Source organism: Nelumbo nucifera, chromosome 1 (genome assembly GCF_055504915.1).
Source record: "Nelumbo nucifera cultivar China Antique chromosome 1, China Antique-T2T, whole genome shotgun sequence".
Lineage (NCBI taxonomy): Eukaryota > Viridiplantae > Streptophyta > Magnoliopsida > Proteales > Nelumbonaceae > Nelumbo > Nelumbo nucifera.
In genome coordinates this window covers 69502155-69523581 of record NC_142649.1, presented here as the reverse complement: position 1 = coordinate 69523581, position 21427 = coordinate 69502155, and the positions used below count along the sequence as shown (strand labels likewise).

General features: G+C 40.9%; 2 protein-coding genes across 4 annotated transcripts in view; one reads left to right on the top strand and one right to left on the bottom strand.

The window, feature by feature from the left end:
- Positions 1-992: 992 nt before the first annotated feature.
- LOC104594058 (uncharacterized) lies at positions 993-21269 on the bottom strand. Of its 2 annotated transcripts, XM_010254178.3 has the most exons (7): positions 20496-21269; positions 20165-20231; positions 15292-15338; positions 14320-14407; positions 2322-2455; positions 2126-2224; positions 993-1362 (listed from the first exon to the last, which is right to left on the bottom strand). In XM_010254178.3, exons 1-7 carry the CDS (start codon positions 20754-20756, stop codon positions 1282-1284), a joined length of 777 nt encoding a protein of 258 aa, XP_010252480.1. In that variant the 5' UTR covers positions 20757-21269; the 3' UTR covers positions 993-1281. The 2 variants fall into 2 exon arrangements, with proteins under 2 accessions (XP_010252480.1, XP_088758600.1); XM_088902474.1 differs by lacking the exons at positions 993-1362; positions 2126-2224; positions 2322-2455 and adding an exon at positions 13632-13813 and having other exon boundaries at positions 20496-21214.
- The window catches only part of EMB2729 (Alpha amylase family protein), a 32262-nt gene continuing 31940 nt past the window's right edge, over positions 21106-21427 (top strand). For both annotated transcript variants that reach the window (XR_734669.2, XM_010254179.2), the window contains exon 1: positions 21106-21374. Coding sequence is in view for 1 of the 2 variants with exons in the window: in XM_010254179.2 (XP_010252481.1) it covers positions 21106-21374 (269 nt within the window). In the remaining variant the exon portion in view is untranslated. The remainder of the gene's footprint in view (positions 21375-21427) is intronic.

The window sequence follows — 21427 nt, the reverse complement described above, 5'->3', positions numbered from 1 at the left end:
TGGAAGACACAAAATAAAAAAACACGTACAGCCAAAAATATGTTTTCTGTTTTGAAAACTAATTTGTTATCAAACCAGATGGTTTTCATTTGTTTTTAAAATGCACAAGATAACACACTAAATGGCTAAATCAAGATCAATTTGGACAATTGGACGAACTAAAGAGGCATATTGAATTGGACTAGTCCAAACTTAATGATCCAAAGTAATTATTGGATTGGATTTGAACTGGTCCATCTATAATGGATTTATATTTGATTGGGCAAGATTGAACCAATATCCAGTCCATTGATAGAAGATAAGAATACATGTGTCAATTGACTAGATTTGGATTGGTATAAATCTAAAGTAAATTCTAGACATTGAATTATACCCGTCCAAAATGGCCCAAAGTGTTCATTGGATTGAATCAGACCTGGTCCATTTATAATGGACTCATTGGGCCAGATTGGATTGGACCAAATACGGTCCAATTGACACCCCTAGTCCAATGAATGTTTGGTACAAAAACTAATTAAGACTGGAAATTTTAAGTGTATAGCATGGTTAATCCAGATAATCCCCCATGTGAAGGGCTGTCTTGATTTCTGAACCATCTCTTCATGTTTGGCAATGAACCGAACTCTACCTAACAACCGCTTGATTTATAATTTTTTTTTTCTCTTATGGTATTGTGGTTCATAAATTTCAAACTGATGGTTTTTATTTGGACAAAAGAACCAAACAAGGGATGGTGTTAAATACATGAATCGAATCCTGAGATGTCATAATCAAAAAGAAAGAATAAAGTCTGAATTTTCTAAAAGCTCTTTGGAAACTTCACATTTCAAATTCTCTTCAAGCTGAGTAATGTTGTCACCAGTGATTTCTGAAAAGAAAGTCTCCCCCATTCACTAATTGAATAGTTGTAACCTTAAACCAAATAGTATGGGGCTATTTCATCACTCACAAGCGAACCTAATTTTTCAAAAGTATGCATAGAGTATATAGCATTTGGAAAAAGATAAGGAATATTGGGATTAAAGGATTTTCATCAGAATACAAAATACATGCCATTCCTATATCAACCTTGCAAATGAAAACTAAAAGCAAAGAAGACATCAACAAATATATATGATTGAAACATGATGGAATACGGATTGATGTGTCATATTGGAGGTCTATGCTCTTCCTGCACAAGTAACTAGAAAATGATTTTGAGCTATCAAAAGGAAAAGTAACTAGAAAATGATAAGAAGATGCTGTAACTCTTTGGGGATGAGCATCAGACTTCTAACATGCTTAGTTTGCCTGTTTCTTTGGGTACTCCCGTGGTCCAAATATGGTTGATCCTATTCTCACATTGGTACTTCCCATTTCAATCTGCAAAAATAGATTAAAAAAAGTCCCAATCCTTAGCCCCTGACTGATATTCATTGAGAAAACCATACAGTTAAAATGGCATCAGCATTGAACCAAATCACATGTCCATGACACACTAGAAGACTAGACCATTTTCAACTCTAATAACACCCAGACCCACCTTCCATATACCCTCAGTGGAGACCAGCTAACACCAAACCCCAATCTCAAACATATTTGATGGTTGAGTCAAATGGTTTTGTTTGCACAAGTGCTCACTCTATTCTAGCTCGATAATAATTAATCTTATGTTGATTCAGGTATAGTTGACAAAAGTGCTTTCATTGAAACAATCTAACTCAATGAGGGTCAAAATCCTCAGGAAGCTATTAAAGTATGTTATACAACTGATCCTTTTCCCCCTGATCAAATAGGATAAGCTTTACTAATATTACGGAAAAAGATCATGATACAAGCATGCAGTCCATGGGAAACTAAAGGGTAGAGAGAGACTGACAGGGACTAGTTAACAATTTATCCATATATTCTTTTTATACATCTCAGATTTCATACTTTTGATGCTTTCTCTTTGTAATAAAAATATCACATTATGTTAATATTGAGAAAGCAAGACCTATTGCAACTGATCTGTAAGGATAGTATCTGTTTTCAAATTCACGTTTTAATTAATATCTTCCTTTATGTTTGACAAAGTGGAAGAAAATCAGAAGCTATAGCCACTAGCTGGTATTTAAGTTTCAAAATTAAAATTGATATTTCTTACTGCTTGCTCAAAGTCACCAGACATTCCCATTGACAACTCACATTGCTCCTCTGCTATTCCAAGTGCTTTGCATACCTCAATCCTGCAGTTTGACAATGTCTGTCTCACCGCCACATAAACAAGCAATTAGACTAACAAAATTAAAATATCAATAAAGTATTAAAACTGAGTAAAATGCAGATTCCAGAATTATTACCCTAAAGTTTTCTGGTGTTGATGTGTAGTCCGGCATTCCTATTGTCATTAGGCCTGAAAATTCGAGATTTGGGCAACCAAGCTTAACATGTTTTGCAAGTTCTACACAACTTGATGGTTCAACACCGGATTTTGCTGCAGTATAATGTTGCTGATCAATTAATTGATTGACTCATGCATTTTTTATGCAAGTGAGGTAAACGGAGAAAAACAGAATAACCTTCAGTGCTTAGAGCCAAAGATTAAAGACTAGAAAACTGGTTTCCTCAGAATAGAAAAGCTAAGGGTTACTGTCCCTTGTTCAGCTACATAGAAAAGTAAAACACAAACATATTCACAATTAATAAATACATGCAAACAAGATTTCTGTCTTCATAGGCAGACAGAAAAGTGAAGTTGATCCAATCAGTTGGCTGGCACTGAACAACCTTAGGGTCAAATCACAGATAGAACTTTGTTGTCTAAAAAAAAATCAGGAAAACCTCCATTTATAACACATCATTGATAGGTATTTAACAATCTGACAAAGAAATGAAAGTCAGATTGCTAAACAACCTGTATGGTTTTCTGGCCATGGCCTATCAATGATGTGGACAATGATAAATGTTAAAATTCAGGTCTGCCTTAGAGTTCGGCCTGACTGAGTTCAGTTATGTAGAAGAAGAAAAAGTGATAAAGAAAGAGAGAAAGAGAGAATTCTGGTTCAAACTGAAATAGTCAACTTGACTTCTCCCAGTCGGCCAGTAAGTATTTATATTATTATTAAAACATAACTGAAAAGACCTATGTGCCCTTACTTAAGTTAAGAGCACATGTTTCAACACAACATTACAGATCAGCAACATCAATCAAGGTATAAAGACAGAAATACGCCTACGCTAACACTCCCCCTCAAGCTAGTGAGTATATATCATATACTCCCAGATTGTTACATATGTAGTCCACTCTTCCCCGACTCAAGCCTTTTGTAAATAAGTCAGCCCACTGGTTTCCTGTATTAACATGTGTAGTGTCTAGCTCTCCATTCAGCACCTTCTCCCTCACAAAGTGACAGTCAACCTCAATGTGCTTGGTTCTTTCATGAAACACTTGATTAGAGGAGATATGAACTACAGCCTGATTATCACAATAGAGCTTCATTGGAGTGTTAATGTTGTACCCTACTTCCTGTAGAAGGTTCCTTAGCCACACTAATTCACAAGCGGTATGCGCCATAGCCCTATATTTTGCTTTTGCACTGCTTCTTGCCACAACCGTCTGCTTCTTACTTTTCCATGTCACCAGGTTACCTCCCAAAAACGTGCAATAGCCTGTAGTAGACCGCCTATCAGACATAGAACCGGCCCAATCAGCATCAGAAAACCCTTCTATTTCAAGTTTTCCCCCACTCTTGTATATCAGACTGCAACCCGGGGCCCCTTTTAGATATTTCACAATTCTCAGAACCGCATTCCAATGAGGAATCAGAGGTTTTTGCATGAACTGACTTACCACACTAACTGCAAATGAGATGTCTGGTCTGGTAATGGTTAGGTAGTTCAGTTTGCCCACAAGTCGTCGGTATCTGCCAGGGTCTTCAAACACTTCACCCATATCACTGCTTAGCTTGGTATTTGTGCCCATGGGTGTTTCAGCTGGTTTGGCACCCAACAAACATGTTTCTTCCAGCAAATCAAGCACATACTTCCTCTGGCACAGGTTAATCCCATACTTGGATCTCGCTACCTCTATCCCCAAGAAGTATTTCAGTTTACCCAAATCCTTTGTCTGAAGGTGATCCTGCAGATAAGTCTTCAACCTGTCAATACCAATGTTATCATTCCCAGTAATAACAATATCATCTACATACACCACCAACAGTATTTTTCCTCCCGGAGAGTCATGACTAAATACAAAATGGTCAACTTTGCACTGTTTCGTGCCAAACTTCTTTACCACCTCACTGAACCTACCAAACCATGCTCGAGGAGACTGTTTAAGCCCATATATAACCTTCCTTAGTCTGCACACCTTACCATCCTCCCCCTGAGCAACAAACCCTGGAGGTTGCTCCATGTATACCTCCTCAAGTAAGTCACCATGCAAAAAGGCATTCTTGATATCAAGCTGATATAGTGGCCACTCATACATGGCTGCAAGAGAGATCACAACACGAACTGACCCTAACTTAGCAACCGGTGAGAAGGTCTTTGTGTAGTCAATGCCATAGGTTTGGGAGTACCCTTTTGCAACTAATCGCGCTTTCAGGCGTTCAACACTACCATCAGGCAGATACTTAACCGTATAAACCCACTTACAACCAACAACTTGCTTCCCAGGAGGAAGAGCAGTGAGGTCCCAAGTATGATTATGATGAAGGGCTGAGAGTTCTTCTTCCATGGCACGGCACCACTCTGGAGAGGCAAGGGCTTCCTGGACATCTTTAGGAACAATAACTGATGATAACAAGGTAACAAACTAGCGATGGGAAGCGGAAAGGTGAGTAAAAGAAACATAATTAGAAATGGGATGAAGGGTGCAAGTACGTTTACCTTTCCGCAAAGCAATGGGTAGATCAATCTCAGATGCTAAGTGGGGGTCTGGTGCCGGATCCGTCAACGGAGATGTAGCCGGAGGAGTAGTAGCTGGTGCACGTGGGCGATGTGTATACACATGACGGATAGGTGGGCGTTCAACAGGTGGTGGCACCGGAGGCAAGGATTTGGTCACGACTGGAACAAAGGGAGGAGGATCGACAACGGGAAGTGGAAGAGGAGGTGATGAGGAGGAAGAAGCATCGCCAGACCCCAAAAAGAACGGAGTAGACTCAAACAAAATGACATCAACACACACAAAGGACCGTTAAGAACCAGGATGGTAACACCTATACCCTTTCTGGGTCCGAGAATAGCCAAGGAAGATGCACTTGAGAGAATGGGCATCAAACTTGTCATTCCCGGGACCCAAATTATGGACAAAACAGACACACCCAAAAACTCTCGGCGTAAGAGCGAACGGAGACAAAGTGGGAAACAAGACCTGAAACGGAGACTAACCATCAAGGATGAACGTGGGCATCCGATTAATCAGAAAACAAGAGGTAAGCACTGCATCACTCCAAAAAGGTTTGGGAACATGTATGTGATACATTAGGGATCTTGCTGTTTCAAGGAGATGGTGATTCTTTCTCTCAGCCACCCCGTTTTGTTGTGGGGTGTAGGTACACGAGGTCTGATGTATAATGCCGTGTTGGTCCAGGTATTCCTGAAATGATGAGGATAAATATTCGCGGCCATTATCAGAACGAAAAACTTTGATGTGGGTACCAAATTGGTTACGAATTTCAGCATAAAATTTTTGAAAAATGGTAAACAATTCACTTCTTTCTTTCATTAAATAGAGCCACGTCATCCTTGAAAAATCATCCACAAAAATGACAAAATATCTGTATCCATTATATGACATTACTTTATAAGGACCCCAAACATCTAAATGAACTAAAGAAAAAGGACTCGACACACAGTTATCAAACCTAGAACTAAAGGGAACACGATGGTGTTTCCCAAACTGACACGACTCACAATCCAAAACAGAAAGCTGACTCAAGGACGAAACCAAGGACTTCAAGACTTTGAGCGACGGATGACCAAATCGGCAGTGCCACTGGAGAGGAGAAAGAGATGACTGGAAAGCTATTGAAGTTCTACCACCACCACCGTCAAAATAATACAGTCCACCTGCTTCATGCCCTCCACCAGTCTTCATCTCCGTCTTGAGATCCTGAAAGACACACATGGAAGGATAAAAGGTAATGGAGCAGTTAAGTGATTTGGTTAGCTTACTAACAGACATAAAGTTAAAAGGCAATTTAGGAACATACAGAACTGATGAGAGGGATACAAGATCTAGGTCAACATTACCAACACCACAAATTGAGGATGTGGAACCATTAGCAAGGGTGACAGATTGTGATGTTGAGCAATGAGATAAGGAGGAAAACACACCTAGAGTTCCAATCATGTGATCGGAGGCTCCAGAGTCAATGATCCAGGGATTGGGTGTAGATGCCAGACAAACCATACCTGAGTGAGCAAAAGTCGCCGTGTTTTGCTGTGATTGGATAAACCTCTCATATTCATCACGGGGAACACTCACCATCTCCTTCATGGGACCATCTGTGGATGTAGGAGGCAACTGGTCAGATGAATGATTCTCCTGTCTAAAGCTGGAACTTGAGTCACCGGTCGCGGCATGATTGGCCCAGGTTGAGGGAGGACCATGTAAGTCATAACAATAGTTGATGGTATGTCCATCCATACCACAATGAGTGCACTTCCTCGAGCCTGAGATACGTCCTCTACCACGGGCTCCCCTTGAATCTCTGCTCCCAGTACGACCACCACCACGATTATAAGTAGACCCACCATTGCCACTTCGGCCATATGCAGAACCACTACCAACACCACGGCCAGATTGAGCTCCTCGAGCTCCACCTCTACCACCACGGCCTCTCGATGCAGCAAAGGCAGATCTATCTGAGATATTAGAGTTCTCAGTAGATCCGATAGAAATCCTCCGAAGTCGAGCAAAAACCTCTTCTAGGGACGGAAGAGCTAATCCCCCTAATATCTAAGCCCGTACTGGTTCATATTCAGACTTTAGTCCCACCAAAAATCTAGTCACATCAAGCTGCTCTCTCTGTTGTTGCTGAATCTTGACATCAGAAGTGAGAGGATGATAGACATTCAACTCATTACGTATGTTCCTCATGTTGGCATAGTACTCCTCAAGACTCTGATTGCCCTGTTGCAGATTAAAGTACTCTTGATAAAGCTGATAAACTCTAGTTGTATTGTCCTGCCCCGAATACAATTTCTTCGCATGGTCCCACACATCTTTGGCAGTATCAAGGAACATGAAGTTCACACTAATCCTGGGTTCCATACTGTTCCACAACCATGTGATGATCTGAGCGTCCTCTTGCTCCCAGTCTTCATACTCGTGAGAGTCAGAGGAGGGTTTCTCCTCTCTGATGTGTTTTACCTTCTTCTTTGCCTTCAGAAAGACTTCAATGGATTTAGCCCAAGGCACATAATTCTCTCCATTTAACTTAATGAAGGTCATCTGAACATTCAGGTAGTCTGTAGGCACCATCACACTAGGTTTATAATCATTATTGTCTCCCATTATGTTATCACCAATTCTGCACACTTGCTGAATTCTATTATCACTGAGATCTGCACACTACACACCACTAGGTCACACCTGTCACACTGATTGCAACACTAATTGTTGCTGGAATGTGTGCTCTTTACACCACAAACCCTAAATTACACCTGTCACACTGATTTCAGCACTTGTTGTTGCTGAAAAGTGTGCTCACACCACAAACCCTACTCCTACAACTACCTGAAATCTCACCACTATATGATCATATCTCTTTCTTCAAAATGCACAAAGAAACCCTAGCAAATGGTCTGAAACACACCTATTTAATCCATAACAGATATCATGCACTGAAATCTCTTACCTTATCGCTGAAGTAACACCCATGCGAGCAGGAGAGCAGTCCACACACAACAGCCACACACAGTTCGGCCCTCTATTCTTCCTCTACTAGGAGAGGGCGATCTCAGAAATCATAGCAACCGACCACATATGACCTGACTGGAGGCATAGAGACCCCCAAGGGAAGAGGGCGATCACTCCTTTTTAGCCCTTTCCCTTATCTCCAATCGAACATAGAAAAAAAAAAGAGGAAAACCCTAGATAGGGTGCACAGAGAATGAACTCTATTCTTCCTCTACTAGGAGAGGGCGATCTCAGAAATCACAGCAACCGACCACATACGACCTGATTGGAGGCATAGAGACCCCCAAGGGAAGAGGGCGATCACTCCTTTTCAGCCCTTTCCCTTATCTCCAATCGAACACAAAAAAAAAAGAGGAAAACCCTAGATAGGGTGCACAGAGAATGAACCCTAGGCAAGCAGAAATCAAGGCGGATTTAACCTAGCTCTGATACCATGTTAAAATTCAGGTCTGCCTTAGAGTTCGGCCTGACTGAGTTCAGTTATGTAGAAGAAGAAAAAGTGATAAAGAAAGAGAGAAAGAGAGAAAGAGAGAATTCTGGTTCGAACTGAAATAGTCAACTTGACTTCTCCAAGTCGGCCAGTAAGTATTTATATTATTATTAAAACATAACTGAAAAGACCTATGTGCCCTTACTTAAGTTAAGAGCACATGTTTCAACACAACATTACATATCAGCAACATCAATCAAGGTATAAAGACAGAAATACCCCTATGCTAACAATAAATAAATGGATGAATACATTGTCATATATGGTATTACAGTTTACTCCATTTCCAATTTCAAACTAATTATTCATGGAATTCCATGAAATACATCCATAGGCAGAGAAAGCTTACTGTGAGAAGTAACATGAAGAAGTAACAGGAGAGGTAGAGGCAAGAAGTAACAGATAACTTTACTGATGTGACTGGAATGGCAGCAGTTAACCGGAGTCAACGGGGTCCCCGGGCCTCGTTGCACTTTGGCCAAAAAAAGGCGTAATCAGTGGGGTCACTGTTGTTTGCTAAGAAACCCTCAGTGAGAAAGAGGATTTCAAGGACTGAGAAGGCCTTCGATGCTACAGCTTTGGCCTTCCCAGGGGGAAGTGCTAATCAAAACCAGCTTCGGACCCTTTTTCTTGGATCTGGATAGTAAAAGCACATTGGAACAATCAGACTTTTTGCAATCTTGTCTGGTAGGAAGTTTCAACTGGAAAGACCTTGATCTAGATGAAGTACGATCCTGGTCTTCAAGAGTGTGGAATTGTAATCAGGGTTTCGATGTGAGGTGTCTGAATGGAGAAAAATGGTTGTTCTTTCTGACCTCTAAGGAAGAAGCTCAAAGAATTTTGAATACTGGTGCAAGGTGTTTCAAGGGAGCACTTTTACACTTAGAGCCCTGGAAAGAGTCCATCGGGGTTTGACAGAAAAAAGAGGATATGCAAGGCCATTTATGGATTAGAGTCTTCGGTCTCCCGGTACATTTGTGGAATAACGAAATTGGACAGAAGATCAGAGATCTGTGTGGGGGTTTTATGGTAGTGGTTGACTCAAAGGTTTTCAGGGAATCTTTTGAATGTATGAGAATAAAGGTTCGATGGATGGGGCTGCCTCCACAAACAATTAACATAGTGGTTGGTGAGACGATGTATGTAGTTACGATCTGGCCTGAAATCAAAGCTGAAAAAATGATAGCCCAGAACGGATTACAAAGGTGCAGTCTCAATAGGCATGGACTTCATCTCTCAGATTCAGTATTTTAAAAGGCGTGGGTGGTGTACACCTGGAGGCGCACCTCCAGTCGAGGCGCTCCCAAAACGCCCTGAGGCGTATGCCAGAGGTGCTGACACCTCTGAGGCATACGCCTCTTGCGCTTTTTTCATGAGGCATGCTAGAGGTGTATGCCTCGTGCACATCTGATATAAAAAGACAAAAAAAAAAGAAAAAAGAAAAAAAAGGAAGGAAAGGAAAAGAAAGGGAAGGGAAAGAAAAAGAAAGAGAAGAAAAAAAGAGAAAAGGAAAGAGAAGGGAAGGGAAGAAAAGATAAGGGGAAAGAAAGTGGTTTGCCCCCTGCCCCTTCGGCTGGGGGGCGAACTCCCCGCCCCCTTTCAACTAATGTTATGCATCTTTATTCTTCTTAATATAAAAGATTTTTATTAAAAATAAAGAAAAAATGAGATCCCCCCTTCCTCTTCATCCTCCTCCTAACCCCCCTCCTCTTAAGGAGGCTTATGCCTCTTGTGTTCTGAACTATGCCTCACGCCTCTAGGTAGTGGAACGTCTCGCGTCACGCCTCCGCGTTTTAAAACATTGCTCAGATTTTAACAGGGAAATCAGCTGAGGAAGAAGTACGGTCAGTCATTGAACGCTCGGAGAAGGAAGACATGGAGACTATTCTAGTCTGCACTACTGGTAACCAGCAAATCTCAGAACTCGCCAGAGGTTAGGAGGAAGACGAAATCCTAGCCGTAGACCATCAAACAGATCCTATGGTCAGGATTTTCGCGTGCCTGACAAAGAAAAAAGGACAATTCCGGGCCGATTTCAAATTTCAAATCCCTTTAATTTGAAATCTGCCGACATGGCCTTAGTAGATAAGCTGGCAGATGCAGTTGCGGACCGGCTAAAAAACTACACAGGAGTGGGGCTTTGAAACCCGCGATTTCAGGAGTAAGGACAAGCCCGCCCCTTCTTTTAACCCTGGCCCAAAGGAAAAGGGTTAACCCAAAATGATGATTCGGCTCCGTCCTCCTCAGAGTCTGAAGGTACTGTTTTTGATGGAGAAGGCTCAAGCTATCAGGAGAAATGGAACGCAGCTTATCAATGCGACAGTGAGAGAATCTGCAATACAATGTCTGAGAACACCCTCTCAGGTTCGGGCGATGCTGGTGAAGAAGTAGGTTCCACTAGAAAAGGCAAGGGAAAGCTCAATTATTCTGAAAGATCCTGTTCAAGCCAAGTCTTTCTTAGATGCAGTCAGAGGTTAAGAAGAGAAGGAAAAGGGCATGATGTTGAGTCTGGAAGAACAAAATAGATTGGCGATTGTAGCTACAACCGTGGTAGACTTTGGAGAAAAAGAAGCCTTTCCACCATTAGTTCAACCACAAATGCAGCACGATCCAGAACCTCTCGCAGTGCTCCTACCAGCTGAGGATTGCTCTCAGATCCAACCTCAACCAGTAAACCTAAGGTACGCAGAAGAAAATGAAATTTCAAATTGGGTTCTTTCTAAGTTTCTGAGTTTTGGGGATTTTCTGGGGGTTTCTTTCAAAGGACTAGAAGAGGAAATGAAAGCGCTGCTGGTTGCTATTGAAAACAGATTTTTGTTGGAAAAAGGAAAAAAGAACAGGAGGCAGTCAAAAGAATTGTTGAGACTAGCCTGGGGCTTAAATGAATCTGCAGGAAGTGCGAGACATAATAGGAAATTATAAAAATTATCAAATGGAGAGAATTAAAATCCTATCTTGGAATGTTAGAGGCTTGTGCTCAGGCAGACGAAGGATGGTTATTGGGGGTTTTATAAAAGACAGAAAGCATGATATCCTACTTTTGCAGGAAACTAAGTTACAGAAATTGACTTTCAGAGAGGTGAGGAGTGTTTGGGGTTTTGACCCAGTTGATTGGGTTGAACTTCCAGCGGTGAATACTACTGGTGGAGTAGTCTTAATGTGGAATAATAGTGCCTTTAAACTCTCGGACAAGAGGATTGGTTTGTTTTCCATCTCAGTCAAACTTCTGTGGGAAGTAAAGAACTTTCAGTTATTGGTAACAGGGGTGCATGGGCCGGTGGATTCTAGACTGAAAGAAGCTTTCTGGGAAGAACTGAACTCAATTAGAAGAGAGTGGGGAGACCCTTGGGTGATAGGGGGGGATTTCAATGCCATAGTCGACCCAGAAGACAAGAAAGGTTGTAAAAGGAGAAATAAAGGCATGAGACATTTTAAGGATTTTATTCAAATTGGGAGCTAATTAGTTTGCCCCTCTCTGGAGCTAGGTACACCTGAATCAATAATCAAGAAAGGCCTTCATTAGTAAGGCTAGACAGATTCTTGATCTCTACGGAATGGGAAGATGCCTTCCCCAATTCAAAACAGGAAGCCCTTCCAAGGTTTGTCTTTGACCATATTCCACTTCTACTAGACACAGGTGGTTTGAGGAAAGTTTCACCCCCCTTTAGACTTGAACATTGCTGGCTGGACTCAGAGGAGCTGGTTTCAAATATTCAGCAGTGATGGGCTGAAAGATCTTTTGAAGGCACAGCTAGCCATGTGTTTTTCAAAAAACTACAGTGGCTGAAAACTAAACTAAAACAGTGGCAGAAAGAAAAGTCATGGAAAGATGAGGAGAAAAAGGACTTTTGTTTGAAATTAATTGCTGATTTGGACGCAGAGGAGGAAACCGGACCTTTGAATGAGGACAAGAGAAGGAGAATGGCAGGGGCAAAGAAGGATTATGAATCCTTAGCTTACCAAAACGAAATTAAATGGAGTCAAAGGTCAAGGGCTATGTGGCTAAAAGCAGGAGACAGCAATTCAGCTTTCTTTCATAAGCTAGCTAATGCTAGAAGAAGGCTAAATTCCATAAATCAACTGGAGGTGGGAGATAAGACTGTCTCAAGAAAAAGATATTGCTGAAGCTTGTGAATCCTTCTTCAAAAATCTTTTCAGTAAACCTTGCAACCGAAGACCTAAGCTGAATGGTATACAGTTTGACATTCTCAGCAGGCCATGGATTTAGAAAAACCTTTTTTGGAAAGAGAAGTTAAGGAGGCTATTGACAGTTTGGAAGGGGAAAAGGCCCCTGGACCAGATGGATTTACTATCCTTTTCTACAAGAAATTCTGGGAACTAATCAAAACAGAATTGTTGAAAGTATTGGAGGAGTTTCATGAATTGGCTGCTTTAGAGAGCAGTCCGAATGCTACTTTCCTATCTCTAATCCCTAAGATAAGTGGAGCTAAAGAGATGAAGGACTTTAGGCCATTAAGCTTGATTGGTAGTGTATACAAAATCTTAGCCAAAGTTCTGGCAACTAGGCTAACAGCTGTGATGGACTCTCTGATTTCACCACACCAAAGTGCTTTTGTACATAATAAACAAATACATGATGAAGTTCTTATTGCAAATGAACTAATCGATTCCAGGTTAAGAAATGGGAGGAATGGTCTGATTTGAAAAATTGACTTAGAAAAAGCCTACGATCATGTTAACTGGGCATTCTTGGACTATTTGTTGGAAAGGATGCATTTTGGTTCAAAATGGAAGTCTGCATCTCCACTCCAAGGTTTTCAATATTATTAAATGGATCAGTAAAAGGAAACTTCAAAAGTTTGACTTATACAATGTGGCCTCAGACGAAAGAAGCCTTAGCAGCAGATTATTCAGGCTTCAGGAGAATAGCATGTGTTGGACTCCTTCCTTTAGAAGGAGCTTCAGTGGCTGGGAAATTCAGCAGGTTGCTGATCTTCTCTCTCTGTTACAAAGCCAGCATCTAAATCTCCACTACCAAGATGCAAAATTCTGGAAAGGGACCAAAACTGGAGTCTTCACAGTTAAATCATTCTATTATAAGCTAGTGGGGAGGAGTGAAGCTCCTTTTCCTAGTCAGGCCATTTGGGGGAATCTAGCTCCTTCAAAAATTAAGTTCTTTGTTTGGGTTGCAGCTTTGGGGAGATGCTTGTCTAATGAAATGTTGATAAAAAAAGGAATGTACATTCCAGATCTCAGGTGTTGTTTATGCAATGAGGAGGTGGAGTTTGTTGGACATAGTTTCCTTTACTCTAAGTTTAGTGCTGCAGTATGGAGCCACTTCTTGAAATCTCTGAATTTGAATTGGTGCATACCAGCATCGGTTAAAGCTCTTTTGGAAGAATGGCAGATTTCTGGACTTTCCAAAAAAGGAAGACTTTGCTGGGCCTCTGTTCTTCCAGCAGTACTCTGGGCTGTATGGTCAGAAAGAAACAGAGATTGTTTGATCAGAAAGCCACTTCTGAAGCCGAGGTCATCAATTCAGCCATAGATGCCATTAGGAGCTGGATGTCAATACATACTGGATTCAAAGATGCCATTAGGTCCTTTTTTGTACAGTTTCTCATTGTACACAGGACCAGTTATTAATATAATCATACTTTACCTTCTTTCAAGAAAAAATACGACAAGTTCATGCTTACTTTGTGAATGTTGGAACCAAAGCAAGTGAAAGGCAAAAAAGAAACATATCAACAAAACATTTTATCAAAATAAAAAGACAGTACTCATTATTGAATATGTTCATGACTTCATGTTCACAACTGCATCATTAGGGCTAAGCATCGTTGTATAGCACAAACAAAATAGATAAAAATAAGAATGTTATCCAACTTTTTATTATGACCAACAATAGTTATCATTCTTTAGCCTAAGTGAACATCTATCTGGAATTAATGGTGAAGTTTTCCTTTTAACTCACATGCTTCCCCACTGGTATTGACTTGAACCAAAACCTTGAGAGGCTTTCTTCCAATGCTTGCTACCACACGATCAAGATGATTAGCAATCTACAGAACAAAGAGGAGTAACGTCTGGTAGTGAGTGATGAACCTGATGGTGAATGAATGGAGAAAATTCCCATACATAATACAAGGTCATTCTATCACTCTTTCTGTGGTAAGGTGATTTAACTTGCAAATCAGCACCTATTGGGTTGAGGATGGTGTTGCTAGCTCACTGAAAATTTGAAATACCTTTGTTTTAATAAATGATAAAGTATTGCATCAATATATTTCAGAAAAAGAAGGGAAAAATGCTCAAACATCAACTTCTTTACCCGGCTAATGAGAATAAACCATGCATATCCATATAAAGGTATAAAGCTACAAGGTGGTATATTTGTTATACATCAAAAGAAAAATTGAAGAAAATGACTTTTCCCACTGGCACTTTCAAACCTTAAAGTTCTGTCAAGATTGTGGGGCATGAAACCAGATTTCTCTAAATTCTTCTAATAATAGCTTTGATGGAAGTTCTTTTAAAAACTTTCCCATTTTTTCCAAGAGAAAATGGGATGGCCATTTTATCAAAAAAAAAAAATCAAAAGAATATTTGACCCTTTAAAATCATCATAGCTTTTTAGTACTCTTATCTTGTTTCAATAGCAGAGTACCTTTATATTCTAAATTATAATTAATGTCTTCTCAAAGGCCCCTTACCAATTGACAGACCATAAATTTCAATCATCCATCCCTTCCAGATTAAGCAATTATGGAATATAGTTACCTAATTTCCTTGTCCATAAAAGGGGAAATATTCTAAATGTTCTTCAGACCCAAGCAGTGACATGGTACTTCTGGAAGAATCCTCTAATGCTGACTTTCTGAGAAGCCCAACATACTATAGCTTTTATAGAAATATAAATATACTAGATACTGAAATAGGTATTTACCTTCTCATCATCCACACTCTCAACCATGGTAAGATTTGGAACACCGGCTGCATAATAATAACAATAAAAATTATAGTAAGTGAAGCCTTCATATTCGTCATAATCCTCACTCAATTACAAGGACGATATGAGGCAAAACAAGATAGACAGAACAGGCTCCATAAAATAGTTATCCCAAAACAAGGGAAACATAAATAAATGATTTATGAATCACTCTGATGCAACTCGGGCATTTCTGATTCATAACACATATGAGAAACATATAGCCAAATAATTTTAAGGAAAAAATGGTGCAGAGGTAAAAGGATAGCCAAGAAAGCATCTCAGAGTAAGAATGTTGAATTCTGATATGCATTCATGTAACCATTATCATGCCCCTCCCTGCAAAATGTGTGTGTATATGAGCCAATTCATTTTTACTCTTCTCAGAATATGAATGAATATGATGTCCAATGTCATCAATAAAATAGGCTAAAAGGTTGATTGACACTTTTTTTTTTATAGGAAATGGTAACTTTCATTAGAGAATTGAAAATATTACAGGCTTACCACCCACAAAATGGATGGAAAAAGAAAATCAAAAACTTACAAACAGGCCCAAAACAAAGCCTCCCTAGTAACTCCTTGCTTAGCTAAAGTGTCAGTCATTCCAAGGTTCTAAATATCGACATGGGCCGATACACCCTACCAACGTATCGGCCTGTGTCGGTACATTTTCTTTTAGTGTTTTTTTTTGAAACTGGTTCAGAGGGGTCGGTTTAAGGCCTGGCTACCCTCTGAACAGGTGGCTGACCCGATACAACCCCTGAAGGGGCGTATCGGTAAGCCATCGGCATGATACATATCGGCCGATACGTATCAATACTTTGAACCTTAAGCCATTCCATTTGCTGACCTTCTTACCAATTTAAAATGCACCCCAATCTCCCTTGCTAACCTAATAATCTCTATTAGAGGTTGTCTAAGAGACCACACTCCCAGGTTTCCAGCTTGCATCCACCCTATTACCAGATTGGAGTCTCCTTCCACTTCTAATTGCTGCATTCCCCATTGTTTCACCAGTTTCAAACCTTGAAGTAAGGCCATCACTTCTGCCCTTAATGAATCTCCCACCCCAATTAGGCCCAAGTAAAGGACCAAGACTTTTCCTTCCTCATTTCTGTACACACCCCCAACTCCCGACTGACCTGGATTACCCAAGGAGCTTTCATCAAAGTTTAGCTTCACCCTGAACTGAGGCAGTAGTACCCAACATTCTTGTACCACAGGGGAGGAAGGCGAGGATACAGCTATAGCACTCCAATTTCTAATTAAGTCAGTTGAGGAGAAGTCCTTGAAGAGATGATGTATGTTCAGCCAGTGCATAACCTTGATGGTGACAACCTCCACAAGTGCTTCCTTGGATTTTTCTTGCCTTAGGAAGATCCTATTGTTTCTCTTCCAAGGTTCTAAATATCGACACAGGCCGATATGCCCTACCAGCGTATTGGCCTGTATCGGTACATTTTTTTAGTTTTATTTATTTTTTTCGAAACCGGTTCAAAGGGGTCGATTTAAGGCCTGGCTACCCTCTGAACCAGTGGCTGACCCGATACAACACTTAGGATGGCTGTTCTTGTTATTCTCCACATTACCCTGTCCCTTTTTTCCTTGGTTGTCAAAAAGGTTCAGCACACCCGGGGGGGGGGGTTCCATCTGTAACCAAACAAAGAAGAGAACCAATCCCACAAATAATAAGCAAAAGGACAAGAAATCAAAAGATAAGTCGCTGCCTCACCATTTCTTAAGTAAAGGTAATAGACATGTGGGGAAAGGCTCCAGTCTGGCCTTTTTTCTTTGAAGTAAGGTGTTGAAAAAAGATAGACACAAAAGAAGACTGAACTAAGGCGTCGAAAAAAGATGAACAAGAGAAAGTCCCTGAAGAGGACTCTTTCCAAATTCTACTATCTGGGTAGGAAAGATCTAGGAAAAATGAATTCAACACAGTGAATAACTCATCTGCAGGAGCCAAGTCTGAATCCCTCAACCCTCTTCTCAAACCCAAATCCCAAGTCCCCTCAAACACACGAAATGAGGAGATGATTTTGAATTTATTTAGGGAAAGAGAATACATTACTGGGAATATATCCTTAAGGGGGGGTGTTCCCAAGCCAAAGGTCCTCCCAAAACAGAATTTTATTACCTGAGCACACATCAAATCTGATGAAAGGCTGAAAGGAAGGCAAGACTCCAGCAATTGCTTTCCAAGGGGAGAAATGAGAAGCCCTAAGGTCGACGCCAGCATCCCATCCATTAGCTGCCATCCCGTGAATACTTTTCACCACCAAGTGCCACAAACTGTCCTGCTCCAAAGGAAATCTCCACAACCACTTTACTAACAAAGTTACATTTCTTAATCTGATATTGCCAATGCCTAGACCCCCCGCTTCCTTTTTCCTAAAAACTACTTCCCACTTCACTAAATGGTCCATTTTAGAGTCACCCGGTTCCCACAGGAAATCTCTCATGAGCTTTTCTAACTTATTGGCAACCTTGGCAGGAAGCTTAAAGGTAGGCAGAAAATACACCGGAAGGTTGATTGACACATTCAAAGGCAGGATAGCAAGTGAGCGGTTTTATAAGATCAGAGATTTTGGTGTTCCTATGTAGTGTCAGTGTAGGTTGTTAAGCATGCCAAATGCCATTGGATGGAAACTTTTCTTTTTGGGATTTGGTTATCAATATGTGAGAGAAAAGATTTGCAACCTGGAAAGTAAACAACATTTCTAAAGGAGGGTTTTTACATTGGTTACAGCTGCACCAGCCAATCTCCTAGTGCATTTCCTTTCAGAGTTCCAGTTTCTAGCAGAGGTGAAGGAGCTCACAAAGCAAATTCAGAGAAACTTTCTCTTTGAGAGGGAGGGGAGAAACCTAACAATCTATTCAACTGAAAGAAGTTGGAAAACCAAAGAAGGGGTTTTGGGCCTCAACCATGTGTTTGAAATAGTGCAGTTTTAACATGTAAATCTCCAAGTGAGCAGTCAAGCATATGCATAACCAGTATCTGAAGTAAATATTGGACAGCTGACTCGGATAGATGGGTGGGACATAAACCTTAACTTGCATCAATTTCCTCTGCTTAGCCCTTGGAAGGCATTCTCAAAACTTACATTTGTTCAGATTATTTGATTTGGTTTGAATAATGGTTAAAAAAATTAGATTTTGGGTTAATCACTGGAGAGCTAACCTTTATTATCTTCCATCCCTTTGTATTTTCCAGTTATCTACTCTACCAGGAAAGGGGGGACCGTAGCTGGTGTCCACTTTCTCAAGAACCACTGAGATTGAAGAAGTGCATTGCTTCCCTGGTATCCTTAAGGAGGTTTAACTTACCCATTCAAAGCTGATTCTAAAATTTGAACATCACACTCATATGGTAGCTTTACAATTAAGTCTTCCTTTGCTTCACTAGTATCTAATCCCAATATTCAAGATTTTCATACTCCAACTCTCCAAGGCTTTAGCTCGCTTTTGTTCCACTAAGAGTGCACTTTCATCTGGGAGGACACTAGAAGGAAAATCGATACCTGTGATTGATTGTGTAAGAGTAAGAATATACCATCAGCATTTCCCATCTCCCTATAAGGCTATAAGTTAGGATATGTGCCCCAGAGCCATGAGACATCTCCACATCTCTTAGTTCACAGCTGAGAAACCAGTATGATTTGGCAGTTGGCACTTCTTCCTTGATCTGATAGAGTTGGAAGTGTTAACTCCAGGAAGCATCAAAGACCTCTATCAGTAGAGATCAATTGCAGTGGGTTCTAGGGTGAAACTTTATTGGCCATTACACATGGAATCTTACCCTTGGGGAGTAGAAAGGTTGGGAGGAGAGAAACAACTGGATTTTTGGATTCAAGATGGCATCTTTTTAAGTGCTTTCGAAGCTGATTCCTATATATAGACCACTCTGGATCCTCATTTTCAAGGAAGTTATCAATATTATGCAAAGAAACTTGGTGTAGGTTCTCCACTCCTCTCCAAAGGCAATCCATTAATCTGATCCTCCAATATCAGTCCCACTTAAGGTTCAAAGTATCGATACGTATCAGCCTGTATCGGCTGATATGTATTGCGCCGATGGCTTACCGATACGCTCCTCCAGGGGTTGTATCGGGTCAGCCACCAGTTCAGAGGGCAGCCAGGCCTTAAACTGACCCCTCTGAACCGGTTTCAAAAAAAATAAATAAAACTAAAAAAATTGTACCAACACAAGCCAATACGCCCTTTAGAACCTTGGTCCCACTAGGATCAGATTACTCATTACTCTCTATTTTGACAGCTGTTCTTTAGGTAATACCGTCTGAAGCAGAAGTCATGGCCTCGCTAACCAGGTCAAGGATAGCTAAAATGATGCAGCCATCATTACCTCTAGTCTATCAGACTCGTGGGGATTAACATATTACCTCAACAAGATCAGACACAACCTGAACCCTTTCCAATCTACACTGAGGCGGTTTCTGAGAGAGGAAAAGTTAGTATTAGTTGACGACCTTTTATTTATAGTGATAGCTTACTCCTCAATGTTTTACATCCTCCCATATACACCTTTTATTCTCACTCAATTAAATGATATATATATATATATATATAAAATAATTCAACATCCACTACGATGAGATTGCAACGTATCCAACAGCTTATAAGAAAGACACATGAAATTTGCAAAACATGGTATTTGAATCAATCTGCCACTTGAAGGATCGGATTTTGCAGCTAGCACAGCGGGATTACAACACAAGACAAGGCGCTTGGCGATCATTCACACAAAGAAATCAAATAAACCCATCAATTAAGAAAAAGAAGGAAAAAAAAAAGATAATTTGAAACATACCAAGAAGCGATTTTACTTTGTTGCTCTGCATGTGTCCAATAAAATGCCATTCGATATCGTCTGGAAGCTGCACCAAGTCGAACAGTTACCAAGTTCAACGATTTCCTTCAGCGTGTTGTTAAATGAATGAATGAATAAATAAATAAATCATCAATTAATTAATAACCGGTTCGTTTTAGGGGTAAAGTCACCACTCAGATAGTAACCATTTAATTTCAAGGTTTTTTTTTTGAAGGCCATTTAATTTCAAGGTTAAATTGCTTGAACAGCAACCTTTGCAAATAAACTCGAAGGTCCTGCTAAGGAGAGATGAAATGTAGAGGAAGAAGACCTGGGGTGCTTTTTCGATGATCTCTTGAACGTAATTTTCACCGAAGCAGCGGTGACCAGCGTCGTAGACCTGGCGAATGAGAGACACCGGCTTGGTCTTGCTGACGGCAATCACTCTAACCTGATCGGACCTACGGCCAGACCTCTCGGCAGCCTGTTGGACTCGGAACATAACCGAACGTAGAGCAGTCACTGCCGCACCCTCCATGGCTGGAGCGGCCATCTGCTGCCTCTCTTCTTCACTCTCTCCTTGATGGCTCATCTCAGGAGCCACTTGTAAATAATACTGTCTGTGAGGAGCGGTGACCGGAAATTTTATGTGGCGAGCCCCTTTCGCTTATTTTCCCCTTCTTATATTTTTCATGGACAGGAAATGCACACGGCGGTGGGACCCAGAAGGCCTCAATCAGTCCATGATGGATTGATGGGCCTGCTCCATGCTAGATATTCTTTTGTTGCACATGTAAAGCGAAGCTCCGTAGCGATTCTTCGCTTTTGAAAGAAAGAACGACTACCCGCCTCTTATCATCAGACAAAACGAGAGTGAACGAGTAAGCTCTCTGCACTCTGCAACAACAGCAGTCAGCAGGTAGAGCTCTGAAGCTTTCAAAATGGCTACTACAGTTGCGCTGCCCACCCTGCTATCTCTTCCTTTTAGCAGCCATTCTTTTTCTTATCAATCACATAAAAGAGGACGAGCAACTATCGCTTACCGCAGCAGATGGAGATGTTCTGCAGCAGAGCAACCGCGGCCGATGAAATCCGGACGAGCTTCGAAGAAGAAAAATACCACCGGTGAAGATAAAGGGGTGGACCCAGTTGGCTTCCTCACCAAGTTTGGCATTTCTAATAAAGCATTCGCCCAATTCCTGCGTGAGAGGCACTGTCGACAGCATATCAACTTGTCTTTTCCTTTGGTGTCTCAAGGTTGCG